This window comes from Oreochromis niloticus, linkage group LG17, assembly GCF_001858045.2.
Source record: "Oreochromis niloticus isolate F11D_XX linkage group LG17, O_niloticus_UMD_NMBU, whole genome shotgun sequence".
Classification (NCBI taxonomy): domain Eukaryota; kingdom Metazoa; phylum Chordata; class Actinopteri; order Cichliformes; family Cichlidae; genus Oreochromis; species Oreochromis niloticus.
The window spans coordinates 20,022,756-20,042,661 of NC_031981.2; the positions used below are offsets into that span (position 1 = coordinate 20,022,756).

Genomic DNA, 19,906 nt, shown 5'->3' on the forward strand with positions numbered 1-19,906 from the left:
AAACAAACAAACAAACAAACAAAAAAAGAGAAAAAAAAAAAAAAAGAAAAAAAAAAAAGGACATATCTCTTTATGGTACAATCAAATCAAATAGCTGAACAACAGCATTGAAACATGGTATCAGAAATTATAATATTTTTCCATTTGAGTAAAGGTCCCATTTTTTCCAGTATTTCTCAAATTTATCCGCAGCCAGTCTTAGTGAAAAAGTCAATCTCTCCATTGTGTAAATTTCCTTGATAATACCTATCCAGTCCAAGGATGACGGTGGATCCACGTTTAGCCATTTGCGAGTTATAGCTTTCTTTGCACCAGCCAATAATATCAATAAAAGATATTTGTCTGAATTCCTCAGTCCTTGTGGCAAATCACATAGATAAAACACAGTGAAATCAGGGGCCAAGTTCAAGCCCATCATGGTATTGATTTCTGTGATCACTACCAGCCAATAGGGGACAATCTTGGCACATTCCCAAAAAATATGAAAATGTCCTGCAGATACACTTCCACAGTTCCTCCAACACTGAGCCTTGTCGGGATCTTTATTTTGTTTACTCTTAGCATTCGGTGTGACAAAAAAACGCACTGTGTTTTTCCATGCAAATTCCCTCCATAGGCCTGAGCTCGAGGTCATTACCACAGCCTTACACATATTGAACCAGTTGTCGTCATGTATTATTATTTCAGCATCTTTTTCCCATCTAGTTTTGATATATGTTGTGTCATTATTCCTACTTGTTTGTAAACATTTGTATAATCTGGATATCTGTTTCTTTGGTGCATTCCCCTTACAAGAGTCAAGGAAGATTTTAACCAAGCCCGTGTCCTCCTCTTCTAGGAATTTTATGTTTCTGTCGTAATGGTGCCTCAGCTGGAGGTATCTAAAGAAATCCTGTCTTTCCAAGTAAAAACTTCTCTGGAGTCGCTGGTAGTCTTTTAGTACATTTTTATCTGTAATCTTCCAGTAACCTGTTATACCCTTATGTAACCACTGTATAAATCTCTTATCCTTGTTTGCAGGTGCAAAATCTGAATCATAAGCAGGCCATCTTAAAGTCCGGGCACTTTTTTCAGTTTTCTCATATTTGAGTATCTTATGCCATATCTCTATGGGCACTTTCATTAGCGCCGGGAGCAAGTCTGCATATATATGTCTTTTAATGAGCGGTTGATCTCCAAGCAGTGATTGGAGCGGTATCTCACAGTAGGATTGATCTATCTCCTTCCATTTAGCCTCACACATTGGGTCACACCACCCAATCATCACTCGCAACTGTGCAGCCCTATAATAGTCCTCAAGACACGGCAGAGCGAATCCACCTTTGTCCCTTTGCAATTGTAACGTCTGAAATTTTATTCTTGGTTTTTGTTTGGCCCAAATAAAGTTAGAGATCATCCTATTCCATTCGTTAAATTGCTTGGAGGGTACTTGTATAGGCAGCGCCTGGAACAAATAGAGAAGCTTTGGCAAAAGATTCATTTTTATTATATCTATCCGGTTATGCATATTCGTTGGCAATAATGACCAGCGCTGTAGGTCTGCTTTAATTTCTGATGTTAGTGGGACATAATTGCATTCATAGAGGTCGGATAGATCTATGGGTATATGGATTCCTAGATATTTTATAGAGGTGTTACTCCAGTTAAACTTGGCTATCTTTTGAACATCTTGTGATGGGCGATAGTTATATAAGAGAATCTGAGTTTTCTGTAAATTTAATTTATATCCGGAATACATGCCAAATATTTTCAATAATGAAAAAAGATTAGGCAGACTGATTTCCGGGTTAGTTAGCGTTATGAGAATATCGTCAGCATACAAACCAACTTTATACGTTATATCGTTAATTAGTACACCTCTAATGTCTTTAGATTCCCTGATAGCCTGCGCCAGGGGCTCAATGAATAGCGCAAAAAGAGTGGGACTCAGGGGGCATCCCTGACGACAGCCTCTCTCCAGTTGTAGTGTATCTGTTAAATCACCATTAATTTTAATCCTGGCAGTGGGTGAGTTATATAGAGACTGTAAGCATCTGATGATTTGGCTATTAAAACCAAATCTCTCTAAGGCCAAATAAAGATAATTCCAGCAGACAGAGTCAAACGCCTTTTCGGCGTCAAGACTAACAGCTATTGATTCGATATTTTTCATTTTGTTTATTAGATGGAGAGCCCGCCTCACATTATCATGAGTTTGCCTATTTCGAACAAAACCTGTTTGATCTGTATCCGTTAGTTCTGAAGTTATAAATTCCAACCGTTTAGCTAATATTGTTGCAAATATCCTGTAGTCAATATTCAAGACAGAGACGGGTCTATAAGAACCACATTCTGTTCTATTTTTACCTGCTTTGGGAATTACTGAAATAACTGCTCGTTTCCAGGATGGTGGTATCTCACCCCCTGTAAGCACATGGTTAAAGCAATCCCTCAGCAGAGGGGTTACTAGATCTCTGAAGTGTTTATACCACTCTGCCGGGTAGCCATCCTCACCGGCCATCTTATTACCTTTCAATTTTGAGATGGCCTTGTTAATCTCCTCCACAGTTATTGTTTGTGTTAATCTTTTATTTTGTTCTGTTCCTATCGATGGTAAATCAAGTGAGGAAAGAAATACATTAACAGAGGGCACATCTATCCTGTGTGGTTCTGCGTACAGTCGGGTATAATAGGTTACAAAAGATTCTTTTATGCTTTTCATGTCATGACATATTTTATCATTTGCTGGGTTTTTAATTTTCTGAATGAATCTGTCAGCCTGCTGTTTCCGTATCCTCCAAGCAAGAAGTCTCTTGGATTTAGGACCATTTTCATAATAATTCTGCTTAATAAATTTAGCCCTTTTCTCTATTTGATCTTCGTATAGCCTATTTAATATCTGTTGTGTTTCTTTAATTTGTGATAAGGTGTTATCATTGTTACTTTTCACATGTTCTGATTCTAGGTGTTTCAGTCTCGTAGTAAGGTCTATTAAATACTTCTCTTTTTCTTTTTTTTTATATGAGGACCACCAAATTAGTTTCCCTCTGAGAACTGCCTTCGCTGCGTCCCATAAAATACTAGGGGAAACATCACCATTGTTATTATAGTCCATATATTCCTTAAATTCTTTTTTAACAAACCTTTCGAATTCTACATCGTTTAGTAGGCTAGTATTAAGCCTCCATAAAGACTCTTTCCGATCTGAATCCAAATGGAGTGTCAAGTACACCCCTGCATGGTCCGAAATATCTCTCACCCCTATATCACAATTTAGAATTCTATGCTTATCAGAGTGTGACATAAAAAAATGACAATGATTCATTCTGATGAACACCAGCTGGGACCTTATGTCGTCTGCATTTGTAGTAGGTTTATCCCTGAAAAAGGATTTTTGGTAGTTTTCCACTGCAGCAACTGGCAGGCTAATTTAAGGCAAAATTGGAACAGGTGGCAGTTATTAATGTTTAGCAGTATCCTTTCTGGAACAGCCTCTTCTTAAACTTCTTAAACGTAAAATGTATCTATTTTGATTGTAAGCCCAACAAAGGACAATTGTTGAAAATTAGCAATAGCTATAAACTTATGTGCGTTACATCAGTTTCATGTTTTGTACTTGGACTATGTTAAACTGCACTGTCCCTTTTAAATAAATAAATTCAAATTCAAACGAACTTCTTAAGGTTTGATTAAGTAAAATTAAAGCTGATGTTTTGGCTGTTTGCTCAGGAGTGACCAGCTGAACGTGGGCGACTATATCAGGTCTGTCAATGGCATCAATCTGGCCAAGTTCAGACACGATGAGATCATCAGTCTGCTGAAGAACGTGGGTGAGCGGGTCGTCCTGGAGGTCGAGTATGAGCTGCCGCCTGTCTGTAAGTTCTGCCAGCAGAAGATGTGTACACTCAGCTGCACTCGGCCGGCTGCAATGTTGACGTGTTGTTGATGTTCTGGTGTGTTGCAGCGGTGCAGGGGTCAGGGGTCGTGTTTAAGAATGTGGAAGTCACGCTTCACAAAGAAGGAAACAGCTTTGGTTTCGTCACCAGAGGTGAGGCGAGTTCTGTTTGTGTGTTTAGAATAAATCAAAATAAACATGGTGATGTGACCACGTGTTTGCAGGTGGAGCCCATGAAGACAGGAACAAGTCCCGTCCCATCGTCATTACAACCATCCGGCCAGGCGGCCCAGCAGACCGGTACGTGACCTCTGACCTGTCTGTCTGATTTTTGTCCCTTGGGAGCCTCTGTACACACTAAAAACTGTTCTCTCTCTCTTTTGCTGCAGGGAAGGAACCATCAAGCCGGGTGATCGGTTGTTAAGCATTGATGGGATTCGTCTCCATGGCAGCACACTTTCAGAGGCCATGAGCATCCTGAAGCAGTGTGGACAGGAGGCCACGCTGCTGATTGAGTATGATGTCTCCGTGATGGGTCAGTCATCAGTGTCCCCTCCCAGCAGAGCTTAAAGCGTTAATCAGTTAACATCAGAACTGTGCAGGAAAAGGAGAAGGTTGTGGGGATTCAAGCTGAAATTTTGCTTGTACTGGTTTTGACATTTATTGTTATTAAACTTGAAATTACATTTAATGGAAAGTTTGGGTAGAGGTAGGTTGCCAGGGGGCCTACAGATGAGAAACAATGCCAAACAGTGTGTCAGGACTGCCGCTGAGCTTGAATTTGTGTCCATCCTGATATGCAGATATTAGATATAGTTTTGAGATGTTCATTGAATGACAAAAGCAATTTAAAGAAGTAAGTTTGTGTTCTGCAGAACTTATCAATGTTTTTCTGTAATGAAAAAAATAATAAGAGAGTAGACCATAAGTATGTCCCAGGAAACCAGTCGGTTTAAATGAACTGTACCAATTCTGCCAAGAGGAGTGGTCAAACATCTAGCCCGAATTATGGCAGAAACACGGTTTTTTAGGGGCAGTGTGGAGTAGAGAAAATCCAAAATAAATTCAAACTTGTGCAGCTAATTCTTTTTTTTTTTTTTAAAGTAATTAAAGATGTATGCTGCACAATTATTCAACCCTGGAAAAAGAACAGTTACCAATAGATACCGGAATTTCCATAACATTCATGCTCATGATTAAGTGGATATAGACTTTTGATCACAACTGTATTGTGTGTACATTCAGTCATGTTCTTGGTTAACACTAACATTAGGAAACAGTGCATGAGAAGTATTATTTTGTATTTATTATCTGAAACCCAAAATGTGATTTTTGGTTAAAATAAACGATCATTTGTACTTTGTACTGTGTAGAGTAAAATGCTAAAAATTCACCAACATGTAAAGAAGATTGAAAATCTTGTTCATAAGGTGACATGTAGAGTTGAGTGTCATCTGAATTATAAAGATTTCAGATTATCAGTTTATTTGGAGCTTTTACATAAAATTTAACAGGACCCAGGATGGAACCCTGTTGAACACCGTTTGGACTCTGTAAATGACACGATGTAAAAACTGTAAAAACTTTGTCTGTTTTCCCTCCTTCAGACTCTGTTGCTACGGCATCAGGGCCGCTACTGGTTGAAGTTGCCAAGGCGGCAGGGTCTAGCCTGGGTGTGGCCCTGTCCACCTCCATGTTCTGCAACAAGCAGGTCATCATCATCGACAAGGTCAAACCAGCCAGTATAGCAGACAGGTATCTAACCTCTGACCCCTGAGGCTGTTCTACTGTTTTAACTGCATTGTTAAATTTATTTATTGTTTTCACATATTGAGCATCATTTCAGCTGCTTTCATTTCCCCTAAACTGGAATTTCAGCTTATTAGCTAATATTACCACCGTTTTCTTATCTTATTATTAGATTCCATGTAGATTTGGTTATTTTAACCACCTTGTTATCCTTCAGCTTCATTCAGTCACACTTTAATTCAGTATTTGTGCAGAAACTGAAATATTTTGTTTTACTTTTAAATGCAGAAATTTAACTTATGAGTTTTGTCCAGGTTCAGGTTTAAATTCTCTGTTTATTTTTGTGTTTTCGTGTAGGTGTGGTGCTCTTCACGCAGGAGATCATATCCTGTCCGTTGATGGGAAGTCGATGGAGTTTTGTTCCCTAGCTGAAGCCACTCAGCTGCTTTCTGCTTCCTGTCAGACCGTCCGCTTGGAGATCCTGCCACAACACCAGACCCGACCAGCCCTGAACGCACCACAGCACGGTATAAACGTACACACATCACATCCGACAAGGCCCTGAATGCACCACAGACCAGTATAGACAGACAGACAGACAGACAGACAGACAGACAGACAGACAGACAGACAGACAGACACACACACACACACACACACACACACACACACACACACACTCAAGAGGCCCTATAAAAGATTATGTGAAGAGAGGAGTAATCTTTTATAAAGCCGTGAAGGACACACACCTGTGTATGCATGACAGTTCCTCATCTGGCTTCCCAGTGAGGTATCTCAATGCTGTGATCCAAGCACCTGCCTGACCTTTGACCTTTCCTCTTGTCTTAACCTGAACACCCTCCTCTGTGTGTGTCTGTGCAGTCAAGGTGCAGCGTAGTCCCCGCCCCCTCCCCTGGGAGACCGGAGGCTCTGCCCCTATCCTCCCCCCTACCACTACAACACGTACCACCCTGACCAATCAGGCGCCAGATCGCACAACCGCCATACAAACAATCCTCGTACGTGCACCTCTCTCGCTCTCTCTCATGTTTTCTGTTGAGAGAGAGAGACCTTTCCTCATCAGCCCTCTCTCTTTCTGCAGCGCTCAGCCACTCCTTCTCTCCAGGCTCCATGTCGGCCTATAGCCTCTCCTCCCTCAACATGAGCACCCTGCCCAGGAACATGTATCCCACAAGTCCACGGGGCACACTGATGAGGAGGAAGGGCAAGAAAAAGGACTTTAAGAGCTCCTGTGAGTCTGTCTTCAAATCCAACAAATCTTATTTTATTAGCGGTTTTCAGACATGAATTCATAACATGACCAATAATGACCAACAAAATGTAAAAAACATTACAACCCCTTACACCATGACATATTAATATGAGGGTGCACCCTCTAACAGCGTATGTATGACAGAAAACAAGGACAGGACTGAGGTACTCTCACTGGACGTGAGGAAAATGAGACTAAACAATAGAATAATCTTTGTTTCTGTCAGTGTCTCTTGCGTCCAGCACTGTGGGTCTCGCCGGTCAGGTAGTCCACACGGAAACCACCGAGGTGACGCTGCTCGGCGACGGCATCATGGGATTTGGCCTGCAACTGCAGGGAGGAGTGTTTGCCACGGAAACGCTGTCATCCCCGCCACTCATCGCCTACATTGACCCCGACAGCCCTGCTGAGAGGTAAACACACTGACACGGCTATGATGGCTTAAAAAAAATTTAGAGAAAAAATTTGCCCTTTCTTCTCAGATTTGAACTTTTTCCCCCAATTTTCAGTATTTTTGTAAAATTTGGAAATATTTAAGATTTTGTCTTTATTGATAATCATGGTAACATATATATAATTTTTATTTTCTATATTGCAGCTTTGCATTTTTTGTTTGCAGCACTACTTCAAAATGCCATTACCTCATGGCCTTCTGCACAGACTCTACAGTATTGTAAGAAGAGCTCCAGTGATCAAATATTTGTGTATATTTGTGTAGGTGTGGCATCCTGCAGATCGGTGACAGGATCTTATCCATAAATGGCGTTCCAACTGAAGATTCGACCCTTGAAGAAACCAATCAGCTGCTCAGAGACTCGTCCATCACTGCTCAGCTCACACTGGAAATTGAGTTCGATGTGGCTGGTAAAAAATAAAAAAAAAATAAAAAATCATTTTATCAGAATTGTGTTTGCATCCTTCTGATCAGCACTGAAAACTGTGCTTGTTGATGAACGTCTGTCTGCTGGGCAAAGACATCTGTTTTCTGTGTCGTCGTGTTTTGGCTGACTGACTGCCAGTCTGTGTTTGGTTCTGCTTCTCTGTAATTTGTCAGACTCTTTGTGGATGTAACGTACTCCAGCTGGTGTAAATAACCACCTACGCCTGAGTTTAATAGAACAACACAACAAGCTGTCAGTGGTGACTCACAGGCATATTGTATGATTCGTAGCTGCAGGACGGTTAACTGTATGAGATGTCATTTACAGGACTGTCACAGTCACTATTTGACCAAAAGAAGAATATAGACTGTGGACGATATTTCCCAGAGAAACATAAGGCTGAGAAAAATTTCCTCACTTCCTAAAAGCATCATAACTGAAGTCAGTCCAAGGGGACATCTTCCAAAACCTGCAAGGAGCCAAATACTACCATCATTTATTTTACAAATCTCTATAATGTTATCATGTATGCTGATTGATTTTATGGAAAGTGAGTAATAGATAATCTTTACAAAGGATAATTCAACAAGAACAGATCAATTTAGTTTTTTTTTTAATAATTAGAAGATCATCTGGATTTTCAGTTTTAACATGAGTTCTTAACAGTGCTTTGGATATTCGGAATAAAGGGACCAAGCAGTGGATGTATGTTTATGAACATGCTCATAGCCAGTTATAAACAAAGCCTTATGTAAAAGATTAACTCCAATTTATTTTGTGATGTCCAGTGATATAGCTGTGTGTCATCTAATAATGGTGAAGTTAAATGTTACGTGACCAACTGTCAGCACCTACGCCCAGTGTGAATCTGTAGCAGTCTTTTTTTGTCTCTATCAGCCAGTGTTGATAGTAACAATTAATAATCTCAATGCTTCACTTAATAAATTAATAAAATGTACAAATGGACAGCACAAAAAACTTCCTGAACATCCTTAACATAATAGCTACAAAACAGACAGATGTCATCACAAATGACATTAAAGATTTTTGACTTGCAGGAAAGGTTTTTATGTACGATCACCTCTAAGTTTTGAACTTTGATCTTCTATAAACATTTCTCATCAATCCAGCCAGGTCTGTATACAGAGCATATGATTTAAAGTCTCAAACAGAAGCTTAACCACCTGATTCTGACTGAGAAGATGTTGAGCAGAAAGCCTTTATTCCTCTTCTGATGTATTTCACAGTAAATTAAACATTTCTACTGCTGAAATGTCTCCATCTTTCTGGACAGAATCAGTCATCCCCAGTTCAGGCACGTTCCACGTAAAGCTCCCAAAGAAACCAGGAGTGGAACTGGGAATCACCATCAGCTGTAAGTAAAGAGAAACAACTACGCAAACACATACACTAATGTGAGGTCGCTACAGTGGATGGTTTAAATAGACTTTATTAGTAACACAGCTCTGTGTGTTAATTATTGATTAATTAGGGCAGAAGAAAGAGTGCCAATGCCAAAACAAGCAACAAGAATATTATAAAAGTCTTTTTATTGTCAGTGACAGTAGTTTTATTTTTTATTAAATGATTTAATTTGGTGTTTCATCATGTTTACACATCAGGGAAATGAAATTTTCATTCTGAATGAGGGATTTCATCAGACCAGATCCAGCCCGACCTCCTCTTGGGTGTCACTTCAATATTACATTTCCTGCTTTGATTTTACTTTTCCCCTTTAACATTTAATCGTTACTTCTGGTTGTAGTGGTGTAAACAGATTTAATTATTTACAGTTTTCTGTTTCATCTCCAACTCGTCTCTTTGTGTGTCTGCAGCTCCGTCCAACAGGAAACCAGGTGATCCTTTGATCATCTCGGACATCAAGAAAGGCAGCGTCGCACACAGGTGACACAAACTATGGCTAAACTAACTCTTAAACCTAACCTAGGCTGAACTCTACACACAGTATGTGAGGCTAAAATAAAAGAGTGTCAGCTGTGTTAAACCTCAGACTGCCGCCTGTACGTGTTTGGTTAATTAGGCTAACGGTCCAGGCCTGTGCATGTTGTGGTTTGTAGGTCATGTGTTTTGGACTGTGAAGCAGAATATGAGCTAAAGGGCTTCTGCTGGCAGGTAGCATCTGTTTACTCTGCAGGACTTTTAGAAGGAATCTAACAGGAAGCAGAGGAGTAGTTATAGACCTTCATATGGAAAAGGAAGTCCCAGCAGTTTTACAACATTTTGGACCAATTTCAGAGGATATCTTCCAGCTTCGATGTCCTTTACAAATAAATAACAATAAACGCACCGAAAATAGGGACAAAAATTAATTAAAGAACTTGCCTGAGTATCATCAGGATTTACCATTTCAGGATTGAAGTTGCATTTTAGTAAAAAAGAACTGATATTTGGTAAAATGATGTATTAATTTTCCCAAAATGTAAACAAATAAAGCCTAAAAAACTGGTTTAAGTTGTACCTCATGGTGTAAACCCAAAGCAACATCTTAGCTCCTGTTTCATGTACAAGTTAACATATCTTCATGTAAGATTCGTAAGGTTATATTTCATATGTTGAATAACTGATATTAATGCTAAATTCCATCCTGTCCATAAAGCAGATGCACTGCAGTCATGATTATGATAATATGACATAATAACTATCTCAATTGACTTCTTTATTAAACTTGTTCCTCTAATTTACCTGAATGTGTTTTCAGGACAGGGACGTTGGAGCTGGGAGACAAGCTGCTGGCCATTGATAACATCCGTGTGGAGAACTGCTCCATGGAGGAAGCTGTTCAGATCCTCCAGCAGTGTGAGGAGCTCGTCAAACTGAAGATCCGCAAAGATGAAGACAACTCTGGTATCGCTTTTAAGTCTATTCCCCAAAAGCAAGAGGCCGAATGATAAGCCAGCTTTCAGGGATGCCCACAGTATCATTAATCCTCCTTAAAACAGGAGCATACTAAAATCTTTACAAGAGCCTCTAGAGTCATTCTGTGGTGACCTACTTGCCAGCTTTAATAAGCTGTGGGACCTTTCCAAATTCTCCTCAAAAGATCATATTTAAAGAGCTTTAGCAACGCCAACAGTCACACCTAAATCCTTCTGAATAAGTGAAAAGACAGTGGTACTTAAAAGCATGTAGGCGCCAAACTGGTGCTCATAAAATCTTCACTAATCTTCTGACAATCCTGAGATCTTTAGCATCTTTATGACAGTTTTATTGTACTTTAGGACCCCATCAGGACTCTCTAAACTCTCTAGAAGGCAATGAATTTGTCTTGTATCATTTTAAGACAAACTTAAAAACATTAAATCTAATCATAACTTGATCAAAACCTGTCAGGAGTCTTCAAGGACTAGAAACTAATCCATTATTCTTGAAATCTTCTTCCAAAAAATGAATGTTCTCAAAAACATTTAGGATCTTGTTATTGATCTTCAGGATGGCCAAATTCTTTCAAACCTTTTCAGTGACCCTAAGGGACAAGCACAATCTTAACAAGGTTCCCTAAAGTATCTTCAACACTAACTAGAACATCCCTGAATCCTTCAGGACCCCATTCATATTTTCTAAATCTACTCAATCATCCGTAAGGACGAACAGAAATTTACTAAGGTACTACTACAACCTGATGTAGAGCCGGATCGTCAGCCGTCCTGAAGGACGACTGAAAAGCAAACAGTTTGCTTGAAATCTTTTTGAACAATCCTCTGAATGTTCTAAATATCCTTGAGGACGTTTTAGTGGTCTTGACAATGCCTTCAACTTCTCAAGGACTCTCAAGTGTCTTACCAGGGTGGCTTTTTTTTCTCAAAACTAACTCAAACATTGCTGAATACTTTGACCTTGATTGAGGGGTTTCATTCACTAAACCTATGGTAGACCCTGGAACTTCATAACATTTTAATAGGGATATAGAGCCCAGTCAAGGTTTTCTAAATGTCCTCAGCTGCTCTTAAGGGTACACAGGGACCTCAAGTCCCTGAAAACCTACTCAAGGTTTAAAGGAGGTGTTCTCGGAACATCCCTGAACACCTGATTAACCTTTTGGTTTTTTTGTCTAATGCTACTTTCAGGACAAACGTTGCACTTCTGGCCTAGTTTTAGCGTGTTTTAGTCTGTGTCACCACATCATCCCTTCCCATGCCGTCTTCTCCTGATCATCTGTTCACCACTGACCTTATGTGGAATCGATCTTTATTGAATGTTTCAGATGAACAGGAGGTGTCTGGCAGCATCATTTACACAGTGGAGCTTCAACGCTATGGTGGTCCGCTGGGAATCACCATCTCAGGCACTGAGGAGCCCTTCGACCCCATTATCATCTCCTCTCTGAGCAAGGGGGGGCTGGCAGAGAGGTGCACACACATGAACTCTTATTACATTACATAAAAAATAAATTACAGGTCACACCTGTAGAAAATGTGTCAAGTTTGTAGATTTAATCACTTAATCGGTACATCTAGTTTTTTGTTCTTTTCAGCTATTTGGAGGATCACATTTATTCACTATAAAGTTCCATAAAATTACATAAATAGATGTTTATTATTGTTAGTGAAGGCTTCATTGTCTTTAGTAGTTCCCTGCTGGTGTTATGTATGATTCTGGATAAGTATTAAATACATTCTGTGTTTAATACAACATTTTATTTACAGAAACTCAGACACTAAGAAGCTTAGAACCAGGGTTGTTTGTGTAACCGCCACCTTTATGTCAAAGGTTGTAAACAGAGGAAATACTAAAGCTGGCTGCCTAAATCTGAGGGATTAAGTTTAATGATGTATAAAATAGGAAATACAGTATCAGCGCTGGCCATCTAAATGGTCTCACTATAAAAAATTAAGGAAATATTAAATAAGAAAAGATTTTTCATCTTTCTAAAAATAACATCAGTGACTGGAGGAATGAAATATGGAGCGAAACCGTGACAGACATGATAAGCTTAGGATGCCAGATGAAGTGGAGAGTGTCGCCCTCTGCTGTTTAAAAATAATTATTTTCCTCATCGTTTATTGGGTTTTCACCTTTTTACTACAGAAATGATTCTCGTTCTATTTTGTGTATAAGTATATTTGTATTTCCCTGTAGACTGTTAAGTCAGTTCCAGTCTTCTTTAAAGTCTTATCAAGTATGATTTTTGAGTTGCTGAACCCTGAGTGTGTATTTCTCTGTGTTTTGGTGTTGTTTACAGGACGGGTGCGATCCATGTAGGCGACCGTATTCTTGCGATCAACAGCAGCAGCCTGAAGGGGAAACCACTGAGTGAAGCCATCAGTCTGCTGCAGCAGGCGGGCGAGACGGTCACGTTGAAGATCAAGAAGCAGGGAGAACGTATGTAGACGCTTTTTTCACACCATAAACACTGCCCATAATCAAGAGCATCAACAGCAAATGCAAAACACAGGAAAATGCGATACACTTCATGGGCCAGGCATGTGTAGTGTGTCTCATACAGCTTACTTAACCAGTAACAATCACTCAGTAGCCTTTATAAACTATTAATAAAGCAGAATAATTCACGACCACCTGTTTCACCAGCTTTGGGCATTTAATTGTAACAAATATGTCCTGATATAAAAGCAAAATAATAACTTATAAGTTTTGTTCTTGCACACAAGCAGCCCACAGACTGTTTCCTAGGCCTGATCTTACAGCAGCTGTGTGGGAGTTTTCATTTTAAACGGAAAGAAAAGTAAAAGCTTTTTGATCGTGTAGTTACCTGTACCAAACAGCCAAGCCTTCTGCTGTGAAACTGGCTGCACATGAAAAGGAAACCTCCTTTTACAGCTCCATCGCTTTAAGATGGGCTCAGAGAGACACATTGTGCAGTGGCTGAATGCATCGTTTCACTTCAGCGACTTTCTGAAGCCTCTGTTCCCCGTCTGTGACTCAAATGATTCAAACATCAAAATATCAGCACCAGTTATGATCTTTGAAAAAAGAAACTGGCAACCCAGTCTCCCTCCTCGGCATCAACCTTCCTTTTTGTTGCTTTGTGTTTTATCCAGCTTGAAGCTGTGGAGGAGGTGTGGATGTTAAATCGAACAGTCAGACTTTAAGCTTTAATTCAGGCTGTTTAACAAAGTTAAACATTAACTGTTCAGGAATTAGAACCATTTTTATAAACAGTCCTCCACAGAGCACATGTTGAATATAATTTACTGTAACTTAAAGTCTGATTTCATTAGGGAAGTTTTATGACCTGCACTTTTATACCATCGCTGCTGTTAACACATCATGGAGAGGTTTGAATGATGGTCGTTATTTGTACAGGTCATTAAGTGGCTCCATAGTTTGGTGGTGCATACATTCCCTTCTGTTCTGTCTGGAAGGGATTAAAGCTCCCGAATCAAAGATGCACAGCTACCCGTAACACTGTGGCGACCTCTTGTGGTAGGGGAAGAGTTGACCGTACAGCTCATTAAAGGGATGGGACACAGTGTCACTTCCAGTGGAGTGACAGGTTTACACATTTATATTCACTAACGCACATTGGCGGTTTGACAAACGTACTCCGTCTGTCTGCAGTGTCGAGCCCAAAATCTTGCATGATTGGCTCAGGTCTGGGGCCGGGGGTGGGGCCTAACCTGGAGAACCAGGATGGAGAGGAGGAGCCTGTTGTCATGGTTGCACCTCCGACAAGCCAGAGAGCGTTCAGCACACTGCCGTCCGTGGACAGCGCTGTGGAGTCCTGGGATGGATCCAACATGGACAGCAGCTTCACCACCCCAGGTAGGGACCGACCTCTGACCTCTGCTGACCTCAGTAATGCCTCAGTAATGAAACACTTCTCCTTTGCTGGTGTGTGTAGCTCCTACTTTTCAGTCGTCACCGTACAGTTTCCACGAGTGGCGCAGCGCCAAGACAAGCAACAGCCATTCATCATCTTCCACTCGCCAGAGAGCCAATCCGCTGTCGGATCTGGGTCTGAGTGACGATGATTGGGACCGCCCACCTCTCGGAGGGTGAGAGACTGAGTGAACGGCACAGTGAAAAACATAAAAGCTTGAGTAAAGAAAACTGTAATAACCTTTGTTATATAACAGACAGTATTCAACTGTTCCAGGTTTAATCAAGCTGTTTTCAGGGCTTAAAGTACTTTGCTCAACACGATTAGTCAAAACTGGTAGAGAGGAGGGAGAAGGATTAATATGCTTTTCATACTAGTTTTGAGCAGCCACTTATGACACACAGTTATATGTGATTTCCAAATATACTCAGAATGGAATTTTTCAAGTTTTCTCCCATAAATGATCAGATACAGATCAAATACTGGCGGTACAGATACTCGATCCTCCTCCTCTACATCACAAACTGGTGCAGTTCACTGAGACTATGACACTGATGCTCAAACTGTGTGATAAGATCATTCTAAACAAACTGAGCTTGCCTAGTATGTGTACACCCTTAAACCCAGAAGCACATCAGAATAGAGGCCTGAAGATGGACGTGCACAGATACATTTTGCAGCATATCTTTTGTAGCTGTTAGCATTCCTCATCCAGAACAATGGAGTATGTAGCGCTGAGCTAACAGCAATAACAGTAGTGTGTCTTTCTGCAGAGGCTGTAATCTGCCCAGCGGTCTAATCTCTGACAGCAGGTACCACAGTGACCTTTGACCTTTAACCCTTCACACACAGTCTTCTGTGACCCCAGTAACCTCCAGCAGATACCCTCACTTGATGACCTTTAACCCCCGCCACACCGATATCAATACCTGGTGGATGTGTATGTCGTCACTGCCCATGTCCCCTACTGTTAAAAAAACACTTTCCAGCATGACCACTAGCTTCCTGTGCGTGTGTGTGTGTGTGTGTGTGTGTGTGTGTGTGTACTCATCATGCTGTTCTTCTTTCTGATTGGTTGACCTGTTACCTTTCCCTCTCAGGTTTAATGTCGGACATGATGGGACAGAACCAGACCAGGAGGAGAACTTCTGGTCTCAGGCTCTGGAGGACTTGGAGACCTGTGGACAGAGCGGCATCCTCAGAGAGCTGGAGGTGAGGAACGCCACTAAAACTACTGTAGTGAGAAGTGTTAGCAGTAGAAGAAGTATTTACAATAAGAGTAGAGTATTAGCTGGAGTAGGGCTTCTGAAGTTTTTATTCAGCAAATGAAGAATTCTCAGATGTTAATGCCTTTCTGCAGCGCCCTCTGGTGTATGGATACCAGCATCTACACTGTAAAGTTTGATTAGCTGGCTTTTCTCAAAGAAGATACAGAAAAAATGTTGAAAAGATGAATGATTAAGGCTAATTTTTTAACCTTCTGGAGTTGAGTTTATTTGGTTTTTGATTTCACCTTTAAAAACTGCTTACCTTGCCTTGTTTGGTGTAACTCTTTTCAATAAAATCTCACATGTATGTCTTTACAGTTATTTTTCATTTTGACGTACTGTATTAACACAATTGACCTAAAATCACACAAAAAACAAAAAATCAGAGTTGCAAAAGTTCATTAGTTTATTAGTGTGAAAACCACAAACATTGAAATGCAAATATAAATTGTAAATTTCAAATTGTACAAATGTAGTAGTTATTTACATTAAATTGCTGTCTACCATAAGACAGGGGCACATCACAGGCCTGACACCTTGAAGGTGTATCACTCCTCCTGTGGATTACCAGGAGACAGCGTTTACACTGCAGTCTGCCATTGGTGGATTGTTGACCAGGATCTGTGACATTCAGTAGTCGTCTCAGTGTTATGACGCACAAAACAAAAACAAAAAAAAACTACCCTACACACTAAGAACACGGTCCAAACAGACTAAATGTCAGAAATTTCTCTGATATCACTGTCACTGTCCTTAGAAAATCACATTTTTATAGCTTCTTCCTGCACTAAACATGAAGAAAGGAAGGATAGCATAAAATATTTATCATAACTGCGGTTTTAATTGGCTGATCAACACAATTTAAAAACTGGTTTGTAGTTTGAAGTCCACATTTTTGAAACACCATTTGAAACAGACGCTCAACATAAGAGAACTTTTTACAGTCTTAATTAAGCATTTTTTTTAAAACAGATAAACTTTTTGTGCCCCCTGCACCACACTGTCAGAAGTACTTAACGTTTGGACAGCAAGCCAGATCAAGTCTTCTTGCTTGGCTTTGGAGAAGTGGTCTATACTTCTGTAATAAACAGTTGTAGCATTCCTATGCCTGATACACCACACTGTTACAGGATGACATTAACATTTTGATTTGAACAGCAACATAGGCAGGAAGTCATTAATCTCAGTTGTGATATACTATAATGCTCTTCTTATCCACAGAAACACTTAAAAACCACATCAAACATCCACAAGAATGAAGACAAACCATATATAACTGAAATAATAATCACTTTAATTATTGAACTGTACAAAAACTGTTAACACAAATGATCATGTAGTGATGTGAACACTGATGAGAGGCTTATTGTTCAGCCCTGACAACTGACAGTCAAAGTTTAGTCATATTTGTCCAATTCATGCTGAAAGAACTACATGTTTATACCTTCTCTGGCACACAGAAGTAAAAAAGAGACTCCTTCTCTTCCAGGAGTCTGGAAAGGAGACACACCTCCTCACTCTGGTATTCCCCATCCTCCCTCCCCTCTACTAACTCCTCCTGTCCTCCTCTTCTTCTGTCTCCTCTAACTGGACCTCCAGCGTTGTCAAACATCTGACATGTTTGCTGGTTTTGAATGTGACTCTAACCGCATTCTAACAGCAGACCATGGTGACGTCATTGTGACATCTTAGTGACATCACCCAGCTTCCAAACACAGTCACATGGCAGAGTCATGTTGTTGCACCGGGCATGGCAGTTTGAGCAAGGCATGCTTGGAGAGCTTGCGCAAGGCCTCATGGGTAGTTTTGTTTTGCCAGTCATGAAGCAGATCTGTCAGTCATGCATGCGTTTGATGAGTTCTTGATTCTGATTGGCTGAAGTGGGCATCGGTTGGGAAGCTTGGCCATTTAAAAAAAGGGTGTGATGTGGAAAATAAGCACAATCATCAAACATTGACAGAGAGTTGAAATCCTCTGGGTGAGCTAAAAAGTAGAATCTGTAGAGGTCTGTACTACGAAGCAGGATTTATGATTAGCCAGCTAACTTCAGGTTGAACGCTGAGCTTTCAGAGTTCATGTCTTATTAGATTATGCTGGTACATTAGAGTCGTGCATGTACAAAGCCATAGTCTACTGACCAATCAGTATTGATTCTTAAAGGATCTGTCAGACCTTGATGACTAGTATGTAGTCTTTCTTTCCCTGAAAATGATCAGTAAGAAAAAAGGAGAACTGCCATTTTAAAGCAATTTTATTTTCCTATAAGCCTTAAATAGAGTAATATACACTTACCAGCCACTTTATTAGGTATACCTGTTCAGCTGCTTGTTAAAGCAATTAGCTAATCACCCAATCAAATACCAGCAACTTGGTGCATTTTAGGCATGTAGACTTGGTCAAGATGACATGCAGAAGTTCCAACTTGGACTTCAGAAGGGTGATGGACTATAGCACTACAACAGCAGAAGACCACACCAGGTGCCTATCCTGTCAGCTAGTTTGGCATAAACAACATGAAAGATTGGAAACAACATGAAAGATTGGATCCAACTTGTCTTGTTGTATCAAGTATTATTCCTGATCGAGTCCATCCCTCTGTAACCACAGTGCACCCATCTTCATGGACAATTTGCTGTTCCACAAAGCTCAAGTCATCAGAAACCGGTTCCTTGCACATGACAATGACTTCACTGTAGTCAAACCGCCTCCAAAATCAGTATAGAGCACCTCTGGGATGCAGTGGAATGGGCGATTCCCATTTTTAACATGTAGCTGAGAAAATCTGCAGCAACTTGTTAAATCTGTGCCACAAAGAATTAAGATAGTTCTGCAACCAGGTAATAGCAAGGTTTACCTAAAAAAAAAAAAAGAAGGAAAAAAATGTGGCTGGTGTGTGTTTATTATAGAGAGATCATCAGCTCCTGATAGGTGTTGTCAAACTTACTGCTAGGTTAGAAAATTCCACAGTTCATAAATATTAAAATTAAATCTAAAAGCAGTGGAAAACATAATGACACACTGGGAATATAAAGAGTGTATGCCAAAAAACTCCCCCAAACAGTTTACTGTATAGACCTGAATGGTACCAATAACCACCTTCGTGTGGCTGCTTGCTGATATCAGAGTAAGTGAAGCCAGATTTTCTTGTTATGTTGAACCTGCTTCATATTACAGGCCCTTAAACTGTACAAAACAATAGATCCTGTCAGTAAATATGAGTTAAAACAGTCAATGGTGACAACAGTTGAGCCTGCTCAAAAACAGCAGCAGATCCTAGGAATGGATATTCAGAAACATCAGTAGAGGCACAGTAAATAATAGTGATGTATCATTAGAAAGAGGTCCTTTCCTGCCATCTGGGTTCAAAGGCAGCAATCTTTAATTACCATGTTTTCTATTTATCTGGTTCTGATTGGATGTTTGCGCTTGCTGTTCTCTGATTGACTCTCATAGGCTACCATCATGTCAGGCTCCACCCTCAGTCTAAACCATGATCCCACCCCTCTGCGGAGCACTCTGGGGCGCCAGGCGAGTTTCCAGGAGCGCAGCAACTCCAGACCACAAGTACATGCAACTGACCTTTGACCTCTCTCTGTGATATGTGTTATTTTGTGATATATTGTTTTTGAAGACAAGTTTCTCATGATTGTTCTCAGGTGACTCCTCGATCCAACACCTTGCCCTCTGACCCTCAGCGCCGAGCCTTCGCCATGAGGAAGATGAGGCAGGAAGTAAATGACATCCTAAACCAGAACCCTGTGGAACTTCACAAGGTAATGTTTGGCCTGTATTTGCTCTCCTTAGGGAGGTTCACAAACCCTGTGATCCTTATTAACTGACAGGTGTGTTTTTGTACTCATAGCTCACTCTGGAGAAGGCGACAGACCTCGAGGATTTTGGTTTCAGCGTTTCTGATGGATTGCTGGACCGCGGCGTCTATGTTAATAACATCCGACCCGGAGGCCCAGCGGAACGGGGTGGTCTCAAAGCCTATGACCGAATACTACAGGTACAAAAATATACCAGTTTCACTAATCTCCCCACAGCCTTCAACTCTTCGTT

General features: G+C 40.5%; 1 protein-coding gene across 7 annotated transcripts in view; it reads left to right on the forward strand.

The window, feature by feature from the left end:
* The window catches only part of grip1 (glutamate receptor interacting protein 1), an 82,342-nt gene that overhangs the window by 55,780 nt on the left and 6,656 nt on the right, over positions 1-19,906 (forward strand). For 6 of the 7 annotated variants that reach the window (XM_025899738.1, XM_025899734.1, XM_025899736.1 and 3 more), the window contains 20 exons: positions 3,709-3,854; positions 3,944-4,027; positions 4,099-4,174; positions 4,264-4,409; positions 5,482-5,629; positions 5,981-6,150; positions 6,726-6,875; positions 7,123-7,309; positions 7,615-7,760; positions 9,072-9,152; positions 9,613-9,682; positions 10,497-10,642; positions 12,000-12,144; positions 12,978-13,117; positions 14,315-14,518; positions 14,598-14,751; positions 15,677-15,788; positions 19,298-19,408; positions 19,501-19,617; positions 19,707-19,853. In XM_025899738.1, the coding sequence (XP_025755523.1) occupies positions 3,709-3,854; positions 3,944-4,027; positions 4,099-4,174; positions 4,264-4,409; positions 5,482-5,629; positions 5,981-6,150; positions 6,726-6,875; positions 7,123-7,309; positions 7,615-7,760; positions 9,072-9,152; positions 9,613-9,682; positions 10,497-10,642; positions 12,000-12,144; positions 12,978-13,117; positions 14,315-14,518; positions 14,598-14,751; positions 15,677-15,788; positions 19,298-19,408; positions 19,501-19,617; positions 19,707-19,853 (2,680 nt within the window). Of the gene's footprint in view, positions 1-3,708; positions 3,855-3,943; positions 4,028-4,098; positions 4,175-4,263; positions 4,410-5,481; positions 5,630-5,980; positions 6,151-6,725; positions 6,876-7,122; positions 7,310-7,614; positions 7,761-9,071; positions 9,153-9,612; positions 9,683-10,496; positions 10,643-11,999; positions 12,145-12,977; positions 13,118-14,314; positions 14,519-14,597; positions 14,752-15,676; positions 15,789-17,333; positions 19,231-19,297; positions 19,409-19,500; positions 19,618-19,706; positions 19,854-19,906 lie in introns of those variants that run through there. The other variant, XM_025899739.1, reaches the window with a different exon arrangement.